Source organism: Falco rusticolus, chromosome 18 (assembly GCF_015220075.1).
Source record: "Falco rusticolus isolate bFalRus1 chromosome 18, bFalRus1.pri, whole genome shotgun sequence".
Classification (NCBI taxonomy): Eukaryota; Metazoa; Chordata; class Aves; order Falconiformes; family Falconidae; genus Falco; species Falco rusticolus.
In genome coordinates, this window is record NC_051204.1 from 5402026 (window position 1) to 5417717 (window position 15692).

A 15692-nucleotide genomic window follows, 5' to 3' on the forward strand; every position below is an offset into this window, starting at 1 on the left:
TACACCCAGAAAAATCCCATTGAGGCACCGGGGGAAAGGGGTGGGGGAGGGGCGCGGTGGGGGGAGGGGCGCGGTGGGGGCGGGGGGCTGCAGCAGATGGGAAAGTGCCTTCGACGGGACAGGGCTGGGCGGTGGAGGAGGTTGGGGGGGGGACACGACACCCACATGGGACGGGGGGTGGATGCGCCCCCCGCTCGGAAAGGAGGGAGGGGGTGTGTGCGTGGAGGTAAATAACGTAGTATTTAAATTAAAATAAATAAATAAGTGGCGGCCGCCCCCTCCCCCCCGGCCCCTCCCCCCGGGGGCCGGGCCCTCCCGCATCACCACGTGGCTTCCTCCAGCAAACATTTTCACTCATTTTCCAGGTCGGTTTTATTTAGAGGCGGTGCCCGGCTGCCGAGAGGCGTCCGGTGACACTCCAGTGCCACTCCGCCGACTTGGGGGCCCCCGCAGCCGGCGCCACCGCCCTGCCCGCCGCCGCCACCCGCCGGAGCCGCCCCCTCCCCTAGGAGCCCCCCCTCCCTCCTCCAGCAGCCGCCGCCCCCCTCCTCAAAGGAAAAAAAAATCCATCAAAAAAAAAAAAAAAAAAAGAGGAAAAAATAGGGGGAAAAAAGAAAGAGGGGGGGTAGGAAAAAAAACCAAACCCAAGGAAAAAAGGGCAAGAAAACAACAAGCCCCCCCCTCCCCAAGCCAAGCCCCCGGCCGGCTGCGGGGCGGCAGAGCGCGGCCGGAGCCCGACGGCGCGGGCGCACGGTGGAGCCCCCCCGGGAGCCGCGCTCGGAGCCCCGGCGCGCCGCCACCGCTGCCCGCCCGCCCCCCGCCGCCACCATGAACAAGCTGTACATCGGGAACCTAAACGAGAACGTGACTCCGGCCGACTTGGAGAAAGTCTTCAACGACCACAAGATCTCCTTCAGCGGGCAGTTCCTGGTCAAGTCCGGCTATGCCTTTGTGGACTGCCCCGACGAGCAGTGGGCCATGAAAGCCATCGAAACTTTTTCGGGTAAGCGGCGTTATCTCGCCTGCCCTCCCCGCCCGCTTCCTCCTCTCCCCTTCCCCGAAACGCTCCAGACCCCCCCAGCTTCCAGCCCCACCCGCCCCCCAAACCCGTGCCCCCCACCCCCGCTCCGTTGCGCCCCGTCGGGGCTTGCATCAGCGGGCGGCGGGGTGCGACCCGCTTTCCCTCCCCGGCGCTGCCCCCCTCAAAAAAAAACCACAAAAAAACACCCCCCCCCCCAGCGTTGGGGGGAGAAGAGCAGGGGCCCCCCACCCCACGCAGCCCCCCGCCCCGCGTGGGCCGCCCCCTCCCCAGGCCCCGCTGGTTGCGGGGCGGCCGCCCCGGCAGGGCTCGGCGCGGGGGTCCCGTCGCGGCACGGGCGGGTGGGCTGGGACTTTGGCCATTTTGATTTGAAACTGGGTTTCCTGGGGCATGTGATGTGTGGAGTAGCGCGAAGGTCGCCATGCTGCTCGCAGGGAGAGAAAAAGCTCCCCGGGAAGCAGATAATTTTTAAAATATTTGAATTTCCCCCACCCCCCCCTTCGGCCCGGGCTCCCCCCGCCTCCCGCCGAGCTCTTCCCTTCTTCTCCCCCCTCCAAAAAAAAAAAAAAAAATCATCGTAATAAGCTAGCAGCAAAGAAACCCACTCCATTTTCAAAGAGAAATCCATTTCTGCCATGGAGTTACAATTTTTGAGCCTTTTAATGGGGGGGCGTGTGTGGGGGGGAATAAATCAGCCCAAAGGACTTCTTCCAGGGATTAAACAAGACGGAATTAAATAAAGGCAAAGAATTGGTCTCAAAATATTATTCCTCATTTTTTTTCACTCCAAGCAGGATGAACTAAGGAATTAAATATTCCTAAGGAACATTGTCCAGACAGCTAACTCACCACTCCCTCCCACCGCTTCCCATTTGAAGCCAGTCTTATATTTAATAAAATGCACTTGTAAAGGAATCGGAAAATGTATTTGTGCGTAGTTCATCGTAATTTGAATTAAATTGTGAGCTTTCACGTGATAGTGTGTTATCCAAAGCTTTCTGACCACTCCACCCAGATTTTCAAAAACAGACACATTTTGTTTTTAGGGAAAGTGGAGCTTCATGGAAAACAGCTAGAGATTGAACATTCAGTACCTAAAAAGCAAAGGTAATACAGTGTTTTAATTTCTTTTTTTTTTTTATTATTTCTGTTGGGGGAAAAAAATTGAACATAAGATAAAAGAGACAAAAAAATTATACCCAAATATGTGCATATAAAATTAAAGATGTTGGTGATTTGGCTTTAGATACCAGCGAGGTGAGAGGCAGTTTTGAGGCTCAGCGTTTAATTCCTTTTTTTTTTTTTAAAAAAAAAATAGAAAACTTCCTCTGTGAGCAAGTTTTTTGTTGGTTTGTTTGTTTTGTTTTGTTTTTTTTAAAGAAATGGTTGAACAATTATCCAGCAGCTCACCCAAGGTGATTGGATGGCTGAGGCATTGGGATTTTCAAACTTGTGGCACTGGAAGAATTTCCCAGCCTTGCTCTGTTCCTCTGCTGTGAAATGAGCAAAATTTTTTTGTTTTCCAATAGAATCGTAAAATGAAAAAAAAAGGTATAATTTTTTTTTTTTTTGGAAAAAAGTGCAATTTGTTGGGATTTGATGGTGAGGGCTTAAAGGAAAAAACAACAACATGGGGCCGGTCTCCCCGTGCCATGCCGGGAGTGATTTAAAACCCAGCGAGCGCGGGGCGCTGGCCCAGCTCCCATCCAGCGGCAACTTTTATTTTGGGGCAAGAAGCGGGTTTCTTGGTGGTTTCCCTCAACCTGCCAAGCAGCTTCGCCCGCCGCCGCCGGCCTTGCCCAGCCCGGCCCTCTCCATCTTCTTGGCCCTTTGTTGCGTGCCGGGCTGGCGTGCCGGACGCTGGAGCAGCCCCCAGCCCCGCGCTCCCAGCCCTGCCGGGGGTTACCTGGGAAATACCAAGAGCTTTTATTTTTGGCAGAGGTTTGCCCCCCTCCCCAGCTCAAGGAGGGGCCTGTGGGGCTGCGGGCGAGCGAGACCCCAACCCCAATAGTCCACGTTGGATCGCGCAGCCCGAAACCCGCGTCGGCCACGTGACGAGGCGGTTACTTCAACGCCCGGGCGGAGGGAGGAGGCGAAGCCAACGCTGCCTCCCCAAACTCTCCCGATTCCTTCATCTTTTGAGCCCCCCCCCCCTCAGCTGGGGCGTGGGAGCCCTTTTTTAGGGTCACCCCTTTATGCTTCCATTGTAGGGGGTGGGGGAGCTGCCAAACTTTGCAGCCCTGGCTGTGGCAGAGGGGCTTCCCTCTGCTTGGGGTTGATCCCAACAGCAAAACCCAAATCCGTGTAACAATTTCCTAGCCAAGATTTTGACTCTTCTTCTTATTAATTAATTTTTTAGCCCCTCGTGGCAGGGTGAGCGCTGGTGCTGGTTACGGCGTTGGGTGACTTGCTGGGGGTTAAACAGCAGTGGGTGAAGGGGGGCTGTTGCAAAGGCAATTACCCTCTGAAGGGTAACATAGTAACACTCCAAAAAACCCTAAACATATATATTTTTTTTCTTACTGCTGCTGGATAATCGGTAGGTTGGGGGGGAGCCGCTCACGCCCCCCCAGGAGGCGCGGGGAGAAATTCACTGGAAATGGGACTATTCCTCCGGTGCCTGGAATTCAAAGTGCTGGGGGGGGGGGGGAACCGTACAATAGGTGGAAGGAAGGTCGGTTTGCATTTCTCCTGGATCTCCTTAAATCGTGCTGTGCCTCGCTTTTAGCTGCTGACCCCTTTTTGGGGGGCTGGGGGGGTTTAAATGAGGCCTCCCCCCCCCCCCCCCCCCCCCGGGTGCCGTTTGAAGCGGCAGGAACAGCTTTCGCGGGGGGGTGGGGTGGGGGCTGCAGGGGGACCGGGGCCGCCGTTACTTTGTTTCACTTTGGGAAAAGTTGTTTGTGTTTCTGTGTCGGGAAAAAAATAAAAAAGGCAACTTTTTTGGCAGCTGCTTGTAAACTTGGCAGGTTGTTTGCCCCGAATGAGCTTTTTTTGGGGAAATTTGGGGTATTTTGCTCCCCCCCCCCAAAAAAAAACCAAGAAAAAAAAAGTTTGAGATATATGGGGGCTGCCTCAAAGGATACTTCATATTTTTTCTTTCTTCTTCCCTTTCTGCTTGCTTTTAAGACTGGATTTTCCAGTTTAAAGGCACATAGAACAGGAAATGGTTAATTAAGTGTGAGCAGTGAGGACAAAATCAGATGAGTTTGGTGGGATCTAAACCAAACAACCTCCCCCTCCCCCCCCAAACCTGATATTAATTTTTTTCCCCCTTTAGAAATGTGGGAAAACAAGTCATGGGCATTGGTGCGCTTCCCAGCTAATTTATGAAATAATAATTACAAAAGTTGGCTTTTTGGTTGTGTTTTCTTCTCGTTGAATGTGCGAATAGGAATGCTCAGGAGAACTGATCAGGGATGGTTTTGGAAACGATTGTGTCTGGTGAAATTGCATGTTGTAAATAAATCTTTCCTGCTGGTGGATTGCCTTCTTCAAAATCTTTCCTGTACCTAAACCCATCATCGAAATAAATTAAAAAATGCTCCGTGTGTTCATATGGCCCAAGAAGGAGTGGCTGGTGTGTGTAGCTGCTGCACCAAAATAGCCAAGAAGAATAAACTGATTTAGAGTTGTTTTAATTACAGTGATTCTTCAAGTAACACTTAACACTGCAAATTATGTTAATGATCGTGGGGAACCATTTTAACGAAATACTTTGGAAGTATTAGACTGTAAAGAAAAGTCAGTGCTGATAAATGTATCGTTTCATTAAAAAAACCCAGAGGTTTAAAGTGAGTTTAGATTTGTTTAAAGGATCTCATTGCTGTTTGGGAGTTATTTTTTCTTTAACTTTGGTAGAAAAACTTGGAGAAACTTAAGAGGATTTTTTAAAAAAAATTTCAAGATTATTGCATGCTTTATTCTTCAGAAGGTTAAAAGGATTCTTTAAGGAAAAAAAAAAATTCGGTTTTCCTACTTAAGATGAAGGATTGGTTGTGGGGGGGTGGAACTGGGAAGCTGAAAAGCCCGAAGTCGATGGGGTCGAAAGAATGAATGAATGAGGCGAGGAGGAGGGGTGAGGGGGGAAAAAAGTGAATCCATCAAGCAGACATTCCAAATATGAGGAATGTGGAAGTGAGTCGACCAGAGAGAATGAAACCAAGTAATTGGGGGGGGGGGGGAGAGGGAGTTGGGTTGATAACAGCCCATAGACTGAAAACTAAAAGGGTATTTTTAAAGAGAGGTTGTTCCCGAGCAGCTCCTGGGTTTAGAGGCTCCATGTGCTCCCGAGCGGAGGTGGAAATTATTAAATGTTGTTAATGATGTGAGGATCGAGTGTAGTACATAGAAATGGATGGGGAAAAACCTTCAAATTGGCTTTTTTCTCCCCTAGACTTTGCTTCAAATTAATGTTTTCACACCAGAGAACCATTCTTTTTGCGCATGCATAATTGTGTGATTAATTGTTCGTAACGAAATATTTTAAAATTTTTGATCACAGCGAGTGTGATTTCTTTCTTTGTCAGCATTAATCAAAAAATGTGCCTTTCTCCCTCCTGGTGGTTGGGTTGTCTGAAAATTAACTGAAAAAAGTTTGGTAGTTCTTTTTCCATGTAAAAGAAAGACACTGTCTTGAATGTTGAGATAAAATAAGCTTTTAGTCCAATCTTAAGATCCTTCTCTTCTCCCAAAACCAGGTCTGGCTCACAAGTTATAGTATCATTAACAAAAATTAGCAACACCCCTGTTTACTGCAAGGCTTGAAAATTGCAAGGCAGGATGAATGCTCCTTTCTCAGGATGTAGAGTTTAATGGGATTTGGTGTGTTTCTACTTTTTTGATTACCAAAAAGGGTAATAAACTTGAGTTCTTCTTTGCTTTAGTTCTGTGAGCCCCCAGCCTTGAGCTGTGAGCTCTCTGCTGCTGGTTTTATACCTCTGAGAAGGGTAGTTCTTTGGAAATTCAGGTGTTTTGATGATTTCCAGCTAGAAAAACCAGAAATACTTTGCCATTCAATTAGTCATTAATAATTTGTCAGTAGATTTCATCTGTGAGGTTTGAAACTGAGATGATTTAGTAAATTTTAACCTACCTGGGAGAAAGAATATATTTACCAGTTTACAGCCTGAAGCGAGAGAAATGCCTTTATTTCCCCCTTTCCACGTAGGAGCCATAAGTGGCAAATATGCCCAAGAAATTGCAATTTAACTGGAAACTCTGTAGCTTCAAGTTTTGAACCCATAGAAGATGGAGCCTGTCCCATGTAGATGCCCTTTGTGGAGTTTGATGATTTTTTGAGATTCAGAAGAAAATAATAAATTGAATTCCCTAGAGAACCTCAGTGGCAATCGCTGGGGCTGAATCTGCCTCTCCAATTGAATTTGGTTCTGTCTTTGCCTTTTAGGTTAAAAAAACAAGCAAACAGAGATATGGCGAGGGGAAGCTGGGGTTAAAGTACTCGCTTTGAAAATCGAGACCTTTCAGAATTAAAAAAAAAAAAAAAAATTTAAAAAATGGAGATTTCTGCCCCCTCCCAGCACAAGCCCCCAGTGATGTTAATGTTTTCCAGAGTTACTGGGGAGGGGGGTTTGGGGGAGCTGAGGCTGCTGGGGATGGCCCAAGTTGGCCCAAGGGGTTTGCAGCCCCAGGCTGGAGCAGGAGGAAATGTCTCCAGCCCCTTTTCTCTGCCGGGGTCACCAGCTCCAGCCCCTGCTTTTCCGCTGCCTTCCAGATTTGCTGGAATTAGGAATGGAAGGTACCTCCATCGATGCTGGCGGAAGGTGGTGGGTTTTTTTTCTGCTTCTTTTAATGATGCCACTGGTTTTATAGAACAGTTTTGATGGGGAGAAGTGGGAGGCTGAAGCAGATGCATAGGGAATTGCCTGGGGGATGCTGGTGTCTCCCCCTTCCCAAAAGTTAAGGAGGGGAGTAGGAGCAAACTAAAAAACTGAGGAGCCTGAAACCTGGATGTTGCAGGTTTCTTTGGAAAAAAAAACTTTTAAAAAGGTTGCAGAGACTTTCCTGGTCTTTTTTGGGTTTTGGGTGTGGGTTGGGTTTTTTTTGTTTTTTACCAGAGAGGAGTTTTTCAAAAGTTTTAGGTGAAACCTCTCGTTTTGGCTGTGACTGCAGGCATTTAAAAACTTTAGCAAGGGCTGAGCACTCCAAAATCACCCCCTTCTGAACAGCACTGATGGCTGCCTCTTTGAGGGTGTGGGTGAGAGGGGTTCCCAGCTGCCGGAAGGACCCTGATAAACTGGAGGATACTGGGGGGTAACCGGCAGAAGTATCTTGCAAGGTCTGCCCATCCTTCTCAGTGCCAGGCTCCTCGCTGACTGATGGCTTTGAGCCTTTTGTGCACCTTTAAATTCTTATTCTGCCCACGTTGAAGCCTGGAAAAGATCCAGGAGGGTCCTGCACTGAGCACCGGGGGGGTGTTAAAAAATGCATTTGCCCAGCAAAGTTTAAAAAGTTCAAGAAAAGAAGTGATGCAGGAGAAAATGGATCAGTGACAGGGCTGATGTCCTACAGCATCCTGCATTGGCTTGGGATGGCTTCTAGGGGCTGCAGGGAGAGGTACGGGGAGCATTGCAGAGGCAGTTAGGGAATTGTCTGCTCACCAGGAAACTTTTTCTTAACCTATACTTTATGAAACAAGAAGCCCAGACCCACGGGGGTGTTTGTCCACTCCAGAGATGTGTGTGGTGATTTATCCCAGCTGCCTTCCCAGGTCGTCTGCTCATTACCAGTAAATGTGTGAACCCTGGGGGGAATTAAGCTCAGAAATCTTTGCTGGGGTTTACCTGAAAATTGCAAGTTTATCCTGGAGGTTGTGAAGCCGGGGGGATTGCAGGGGTCTTGGCTGGAAGGTTTTCCTTCTTTCTGCAAGGGGGTTGCTGGTGTCTCTGTCTGGCTGTCCTCATCCTTGCATGTTTTCTGGTGAACTGTGAGATGTTCTGCCTGGGCAGCATTGAGACCCATGTCCCTGCAGAGGGGATGTGCTGGGGGAACGCTGGGGTTGGCCAAGGGGACTTCAGGGTGTCCCTCCCCACCCGAGTCCTGCCCTGAGCTGAGAGTGGATGTCTCGGACCAACGCAGGCTGGAGGTTTTACACCGCTCCTGTGTTGGTGGTGCCCCTGGGAAGCTGTGGGAAAGTTAACGTAAGGTGTTGTTCTAAGCTGGTTTCCTTAAAACCTGTCTGCGTTCTCTGCTTCTGATGGAATAACCCATGGAAGGGGAGTGGAAACCAGTTCCACATTGGTTCATGTGTGGTGCCCGTAGCCTGCTCTTGAAGATGCTGGCGTGGTCTTCATGGTTTTAAGTATATAGATTGAAAAGTCATGCTTTAGTTGAAACCCACTCGGTTTTCTCCTCTGGTCAGTTAGCAATGGATGGGGCTTTCTGGGAAGGGTCTCGGGAGGGTTGGGGTCCTGCAGCCTGTTTCTGGCCCCTGCCAGCCCTTCCCCTAGGGGACACTGCCCGACTCTTGTCCCCTTCCCTGGGCTTTGGCTTTACTTTAAGAGCAAACCAAGCCGTGTTTGGTATCGCTGCAGCTTGTGGGTACTGGTGCCTGTTTGGAGGGTGGTCTGCGTGAGTTGGGAAGTGCTTTGGGAAAACATTCGTCCTCCCTGTGCTGCTGGCTGGGGCTGAGCCCGCTCCGGCTGCCCTTACAGCCCCTGCATGGGAGCTTCCCCAAGGTGGCTAATAAAACCCGAAGAGCAGGGGGGACAGTTTGTTGAGATTTTGGCTGGAGGCAGGGGCCAGGAGCTGGCAGAGCTCGGCAGGGGGGGAGCAGGGGATGCCAGTGGGCATGGTGCCGGGGATGGGATGGGATGGGAGCAGCTGGGAGGGCGCTGTCAGGGCAGCAGCACATGGGTGAGAGCATCCCTACTCTGCTCCCACCTCCTGATGTGAAAAAGCAGGGGAGCGCAGTCTTCCCGTCAGGAAAAAAGAGAAAATAAACAAACATAAAAAAATCTGTCCGTCCGTCTCTGAGGAGCCCTCGCGATCCGTCAGGAAATGGGTCATTTATTTTATTGTAACTGACACTTGGGAGCCCTGACATGGTCAGAGCTGAAATTTCACACTTTTCTGGCTACCGTAATTGTCTGGTCCATACAGAGCAAACCAGTTTGAGAAAACAAAACCCTGATCCACAGGGCATCCCCGGCAGAACTCGGTCCACGCTTTATTTTGAATAGTAATCCACCAGGTTGGATTTAAGATACTATGAACACGGTCCACCTATAATAAAAGCAGCAGCAGCCCCATGTGCTGGGAACCGCTGGGAGCTGGCAGGGCTCCACGCAGCGCGCGGCAAGATGCAAATCCCGCGCGGTCCGGGGGTATTGCGATGTGTAAACAGCACTTGAGATTACAGGGAAATTGATTTGCACAAAAAGGAGAAAGTTTTGACTCTGACGACAACGGTCCTGCTGCAGTTTCCTTTTTCTGCAAGGTTAAAAGCGGAGATCCTGGGGGAGCAGCCTCCCGGACTGGAGTGTAAGAGACAGGAGAATTGTGATCTAGAGCCAAATAAAAGGGAAGAGAATAATGAAAAAAAGGCTCTCAGGGCCAGATTTTCACCCACAATTGGAGCCAGATTTTTCCAGCTTGCATTTAAGCGTCTAAATAAAAGCTCCGTTTTCAGAAGCGATTAGCGCCTGATGTGCTGAGCACTCTTGAAAAATCTGTCTGTTGGGATTCCTGCTTATTTCTTGAGATTTGGATCTGCCACCTCACACCTGGGAGGTTTCAGCAGTTCCTTCCTGGCACCCCCCCCCCCTCCCCCCCCCCCCCCCCCCCCAGCCGGGTCCTGCCACTTCACCCCAATGATGCCACGGAGGCAGCTGCTGCCCCGAAGGAGGGCTGGGCGCTGCGGACACGGGCTGGCAGGTCCAGGGGCGTTGCTCGTCCCTCTGCTTTTTAGCTCGTAGCTGCATTGCGAGCCATTGTGTTTAGTGCTTGTGGCAAAAGGTTTGTCGAACTCTTTGGGAATTCCGGGAGCGTTCGTGGACAAGGTGTTGGGAGCTGTGCATGAGGTGCAGAATAAGGGGCACAGAGCTGCTGAACAGCGAGCTAATGGAGTGATGCTGGAGATGCTCTGTTCTCCCTTTCTAGCTCCATGTTTTCTGTGGCATTTCTCACCTGCCAAGTGCTGGCTTTGCTTAAACTTGTGCACAATCCAAGGCTGTGGGATCAGACCTGGTTGTGTTGCTTGCAGAGAACTACCTGAATTAACTGATGCCCGTGTTAAGGTATCGCAAGCAACCTTAAGCCAACCTTAAAACAAGTTTACCTGTGAGGTGTCGGGAAGTGCTGCATCCTCAACATCCACACTGCCTGGGTGGCATGAGCTCTGCAGTTCTGCCTTATAACCAGGGCTATCAGTCTGATCCAAATTATTCCTCAGTTATTACTGGTCACATCCAAGCAGACTAATCACCTGAGTGGGTAGGGATGTGTGTGTGTCTATATGTACACGCATATATACGTGAGCGTATATGTTTTCTTTGCTATGAAGACATTCGTGTGTGTTTTGTGACCTCCTGTGGTTCAAGCATCTGGTGTAAAACTATTTACAAATGAATCGGATCAGATGAGCAAAGGCAAAAAGAAAATTGGGATCTATGGAAGGAGACCTTGTGGCTGCTATAGGTTTTTATGGAGCTGCTTGTTGGGGTGTAATTTTGTGAGAAGCCAAGGACCTGGTATAAATGTTGTGCCTTTAGGCTTGGATTCACAAGGCTCCTCCTCAGGATGTGCTTTTAAACAGGGAAGCCATTCGTTTGAAGTTAATGGGGCTGCTTCGATGATAAAATGAGGCATGTGCTGAATTTGAGCCTAAATATACAACTTTCTATGAACTTTATATAGTCATTGTTTAGCATTCAGTTACAGCTGAACTAATAATGCAACAAATTTCTCTGACATCTGTAGCCTCTTCTTGCTTACAGCAGAGATGCAAAGTGGCTGTGACTTTTATAAGTGATAGCTATCGGGGGCAGAGAGTATCTGTGACTTTTTCAAAGCTACAGCGTGAATGAAGATTTGCCCCCAGTGAGCCTTTATCCGCCTGGTGACATTGTTCCTGTTCCTTGCTGGCTGCACACCCCTGCATGCCTGCGATGAATATTTGCACAGTGCGAATTTGGTATTTAGTTTCCCCAAATACTCGTTCATGCAACTTCGAAAGCTACTTGCTGCCGTGCCGTAAAACTTGGCGATGCGAATGTTTATGGAAGGCAGACAGGAGAGAGGGCACAAACATGACTGAGGGGAATTCACTTCGGAAGAAATCCAGATCAGATATTGGGGCAGCTTTGTGCTGGATTTCACTAACGGTGCGTTGAATTTATTTGCTGTGTTTGTTGTGCTGGCTTTTCATGTTGCCTGTGCCAAAGTAGCGGTGGGCTTTAAACAGCTTTGCTTCGGCACCGCTATTGCCTTTGTAACGAGCTGAGTGGCAGTGGAGTAGAAAAGCTCCATCTTTGCTGTTTTGCACCTCCTGTCCTGTCCTATCCGACCCTCAACCTTTTCCTTTTCTTCTCTTATTCATGAACCCCTGGCTAAAAAAGCCCAGCCCCAGACTAGCAAACATAGGATGTCTTCCTCGTTTGGAAACTTTACATCTCCTCCACTGCTGGTCCAGCTCTGGTGGGATGAAGGAAGCGGCTGGGGGTGTTTAAACCCTCTCCCAAACCCAAGTAGATGCTGAAGGAGGAGCATGGCTGCATCTTTGTGGGCTCCGTGGATGCCGCTGGCTTCCTCAGCTGGGCTGCCTGCGGTGGACTCGTGGGCGTCTTTCCTCCTGCCCCAAAGGGTGATTTTGTGGGCTCGGCGCGAGAAACCTTAGTTTCTCATTTTTCAATGAAAATGCTAGATCACGTTTTCTTAGAAGAGTGTTGCTTTGCTGTTGCCTCCTTTCTGAAGAGGAAATGCAAGAGAAAGGGAGTCTGGCTTCAACCAGATTTGTTGAAGGACTCGGTTCTTCTATTTAATATTTATGCTGGAAATGAAGATGAAGAAGAAGAAAAAGCTTCACTTGTACTTTTTCATCTCAGTCTGTTTCTTCAGACAGAAGAGTGGAAACATTTTGATTTCACTTGCAGTTTTCAGTGGAAAATACACGGCAGTTGTAACCCAGCTGGGGCTCAGCCGCAGCCCGGCTGTGACACCAAACGTGCCGCAGATCTGTGTGTCGTCCTTGCCTGGACCTGCCTATGCCAGTGCCAGGGATGGAAGGGGCTTTGGGAGCTCCTCTCCGGCATCTGGGCTGGGATTTGCGCCCGACATGATGGGGACAAGCATGCTGCTCGCAGCCTGTGCTGCTGGAGGTCTGACCCCCCTGCCCCCTCCCCACCCAAACTGGGAGGACTGGCAGGTCCTGAGTTTTAACTTGAGTTTTGGCAAAAGGGTCTCCACCCTTGAATCAAGTTCAGAAGATAGTATAATCCATGTTGTAACTTCTGGATTCTCCCTTTACGCATCTGCTTTGATCTGGAAGGGCTTGTCTGCCTGCATTCGCTGCACTGGTTCAACCTGATTTGGCTTAGAACAGACTGGGTGCCACAGGCACAGAGCCCCATGCGGGGGCTCCTGTATCGAGTTTTGATCCAGTTTTATGTGACAAATGTGCAGCTGCCTGGAGCGAGGGTCTGCGGCATCGTGCCGCTCTCCGGCACTGGAGCAGCGGAGCAGCCCTCCAAGCCGCTGGTCCCTGTGCTGCCTCACGTGCTGCCGCCTCCTCCTCCCGCCACAGACCTCAATCCGAAAAACCCTCAGAAGTCACAAACAGTTTTGTTTCCTCTTCCTCTCTTGTGCTGGCATGTGCTCGTGCACCTGAAATGGCTGGGGCCCTGGAGCCTGGCAACTCCCCTCAGCTGTGGTGATTCCCTCCTGATTTCCCCCGCTGAAGGGCTCTGCATCCACTGAAGGGCCAATACCCCACTGCCCGGGGGCTGAAATACCGAATGAAGCTATGTCCCTGGCCACTGTCTCTAGGCAAAATTATATCAAACGTATCTGAATGACACCTGTCAATCGCCCTGGTAATGGGGCTTAGTTATTGAGAAATTAGAGTGGTCTAAGACCCACTCAAGAGCGTGTGCTGATGGGGTCTGGGGCTCCTGCTGACACCGATTGTGTGGGAGCTGCCCGAAGCTTCACTTGGCTGCTTTGCAAAGCCTGAACTCATCTCAAAGCACCCCTGAGCCCATAGCACCATCAGAGCCACTGGAAACCAGTTAGGAATGCATGCTGGGCGCTGGAGGAGGGCAGAGGTGCCCTCTCGTGGCAACAAGTGTGTGAGAGGTTCCTGGGCTGAAGCCCCTTCCCCAGCACCTAACGAAGGGCGGGATTGGTGTGCCCGTGCTGTGCGTTGTTGGATGTGGGGGGGGATGGCAGGAGACCTGGGGACTGGACTGATTGGGACATCGATGTCGGTGGCTGATGAAGCTCCTGGAGGCAGGTGGCTCAGTGAAAGTCCATGCTTGGGAGCTTTTCTATTCACAGTTGGCCCCAGTGGGTGAAAGAGGATGCTCTGACATGTGGACAATGCACCAAAATGCAAAATATACTTTATCTTCTATGTGCTTTTATTCAGGTGTTTATATCAGCATCAGGGATGGAGGGAAGCTAACAGCCGAGCCGAGGGGGCAGTGCTCCCTTCGACGCAGTGAGAACACACAGATAATGCTGCATGCTGCCTTGCCTGGCTACCTTAGGTTTTGTTGCCTTGTGCTGTGCTCTGAAGTGATGGTCTCAGCAGTGCTTTGAGGTCCGTGGGTAAAAGATGGGGTGAGGAACAAGTCCCACTTCTGCCACCTCTCCATGAGGAATGGGCTGCAAGAAGATTTGCCTTTAAGCTTCGTATTTGTTGGCGTGTTCGTAGTCCAGCCTGTGCCAACTTGGGGCGTCAGGTTTGATTTAAGGTCAGTTTGAGAACTGAAATTTTAGGTTTTTCTGAAGAGATGAAAATCTCTCAACACATCTCGCTGGTGGCTGGGTCACGGTGGGACCGAGCTGCCCTGTGGCTGGAGGTGGCTGGGAGGGGTCTGGGGCAGCTTGTCCTGCTGAGGTTTGGGGTTGGGGTGCTGGGTTGTGGGAACCCACTGAGTTTAGCTGGGCTTGGCTTTGGGACATGTTCAGAGCATCAGAAAGAGCCTTTCAATACGTGGCAACCAGCCAGCAAATTAGAATGGAAAGATAATGCAAAATGGATGCATTGTATAAAACTCATCCATCTTTCCTCTCTATTACTTACTGTTAAACTTGTCCTGTCCGCAGATACTTGATGTATTGACTTTGGCAAGGACTAGCTGCAGAGGGCTGGGGGATGATGAGAGTATTCCCCTGGGCAAGTTGAGGATAAGGGGGTTTGAGATTTCTTCACGATTTTTTGCATCTTTTGAAGCACCAAGTTACTGGCTCCTCTCGGAGGGTGGCACTTACATGGGTGGATGTGGCATGTGCTCCATGCCAGCACCATCCACGCAGGATCAGTGGGGAAAATGAGGAGTTGAAGGGCAGCACAGCAGTTTAGTAGAGGAGGGAATGTGGCAGAGCATTTTTCCTGGCTCTGAGCATCAACCAGTCCTTTCCCTCCATGCCCGAGATACAGCAGCTCTTCTGAAAGCAGGAGTGAGTTCTCCGAGGCTTTCAAACGGGATGTGCGTGGACAACTCATTCTCAGCAGCTTCTTGAAAAAATCTCATCAATTATTAGGCGTGATTCTCCAGGTATAAAGGGGTTCCGAAAAAGAGCTAATGGGGAGAAACCAATTAGACAGATTTATTAGCCCAAGATCAAATTCTGGTTGCTGGGATGATTGATGGAAAGGATTAATCATGTCATGCTTGCTTGCCAGAGATAACTGGTAGCCAGGGCGAGTGGGTCTGTATAAGACGCTTGCATGGATGATGTATTTCTCCAAAACCCAAGGCCAGTTCATTTCTGCATCCCTCCAACTGCAAGAAGCCAAATGTCTTGGTTGGTTTGGCCCAATCTCCTCAGGAATGGCCTCTTGGATCACTTCTTTTCAGCAGATGAGCTCGCTTTTCTCTCTGCTTTTCTTTCTGCTACTGCTGCTTTAATCTTGTCATGACACATATTTGCATATTTCTTTCTCGACCTCCTCTTCTTTTTATTCCACCCCCAAATCTCTTTCCCATCAGCCACCCAGCAGCTCTGGCTTCGCTGTGCACAGGCGCAGCTGGGACTCGCCTCTCTTGCCCTGGCCAGGTCCCCCAGCCAGCAGTGCCCACTGACCATGGAGGCTTTTCACTGGTGCGTGGTTATAGAGAAGCTGTTTCTTCACGAGGACTTAAGATGTGAGGGCAGGTGGGTCGCTGGGGTTGGAAGGAAGGAGGGTGGCAGCTCGAAATAGCACAAGATGCTTTTAGAATAAAGGGTGTTAGAGTTTGAGGGTTTGTTTCACTGGTGACATTTAAGTTGAGGTCTGGTGGGAGAAGGTGTTTTGGAGGCAGGGGATGGTTCCCTGGTAGACCTTTGCATTTTCTTTATGGAAGAAACAAAAAGTCATTGTTTGAATTGGTGTTCCCTGAGCAGGTTGCAAGCTGGGTCCCTTTCCAGGACAAGAAAAGGGATGCTCTCCTTTTCCTGTTCCATCCCTCTTGCATCCTGTGCAACTGTTTGG

The 15692-nt window shown here is 49.9% G+C and overlaps 1 protein-coding gene across 1 annotated transcript in view; it reads left to right on the forward strand.

The window, feature by feature from the left end:
- Positions 1-619: 619 nt before the first annotated feature.
- The window catches only part of IGF2BP1 (insulin like growth factor 2 mRNA binding protein 1), a 29460-nt gene continuing 14387 nt past the window's right edge, over positions 620-15692 (forward strand). Inside the window, exons 1-2 of the mRNA XM_037411284.1 lie at positions 620-1003; positions 2086-2146. Coding sequence (XP_037267181.1) covers positions 829-1003; positions 2086-2146 — 236 coding nt within the window. The 5' untranslated portion in view covers positions 620-828. The remainder of the gene's footprint in view (positions 1004-2085; positions 2147-15692) is intronic.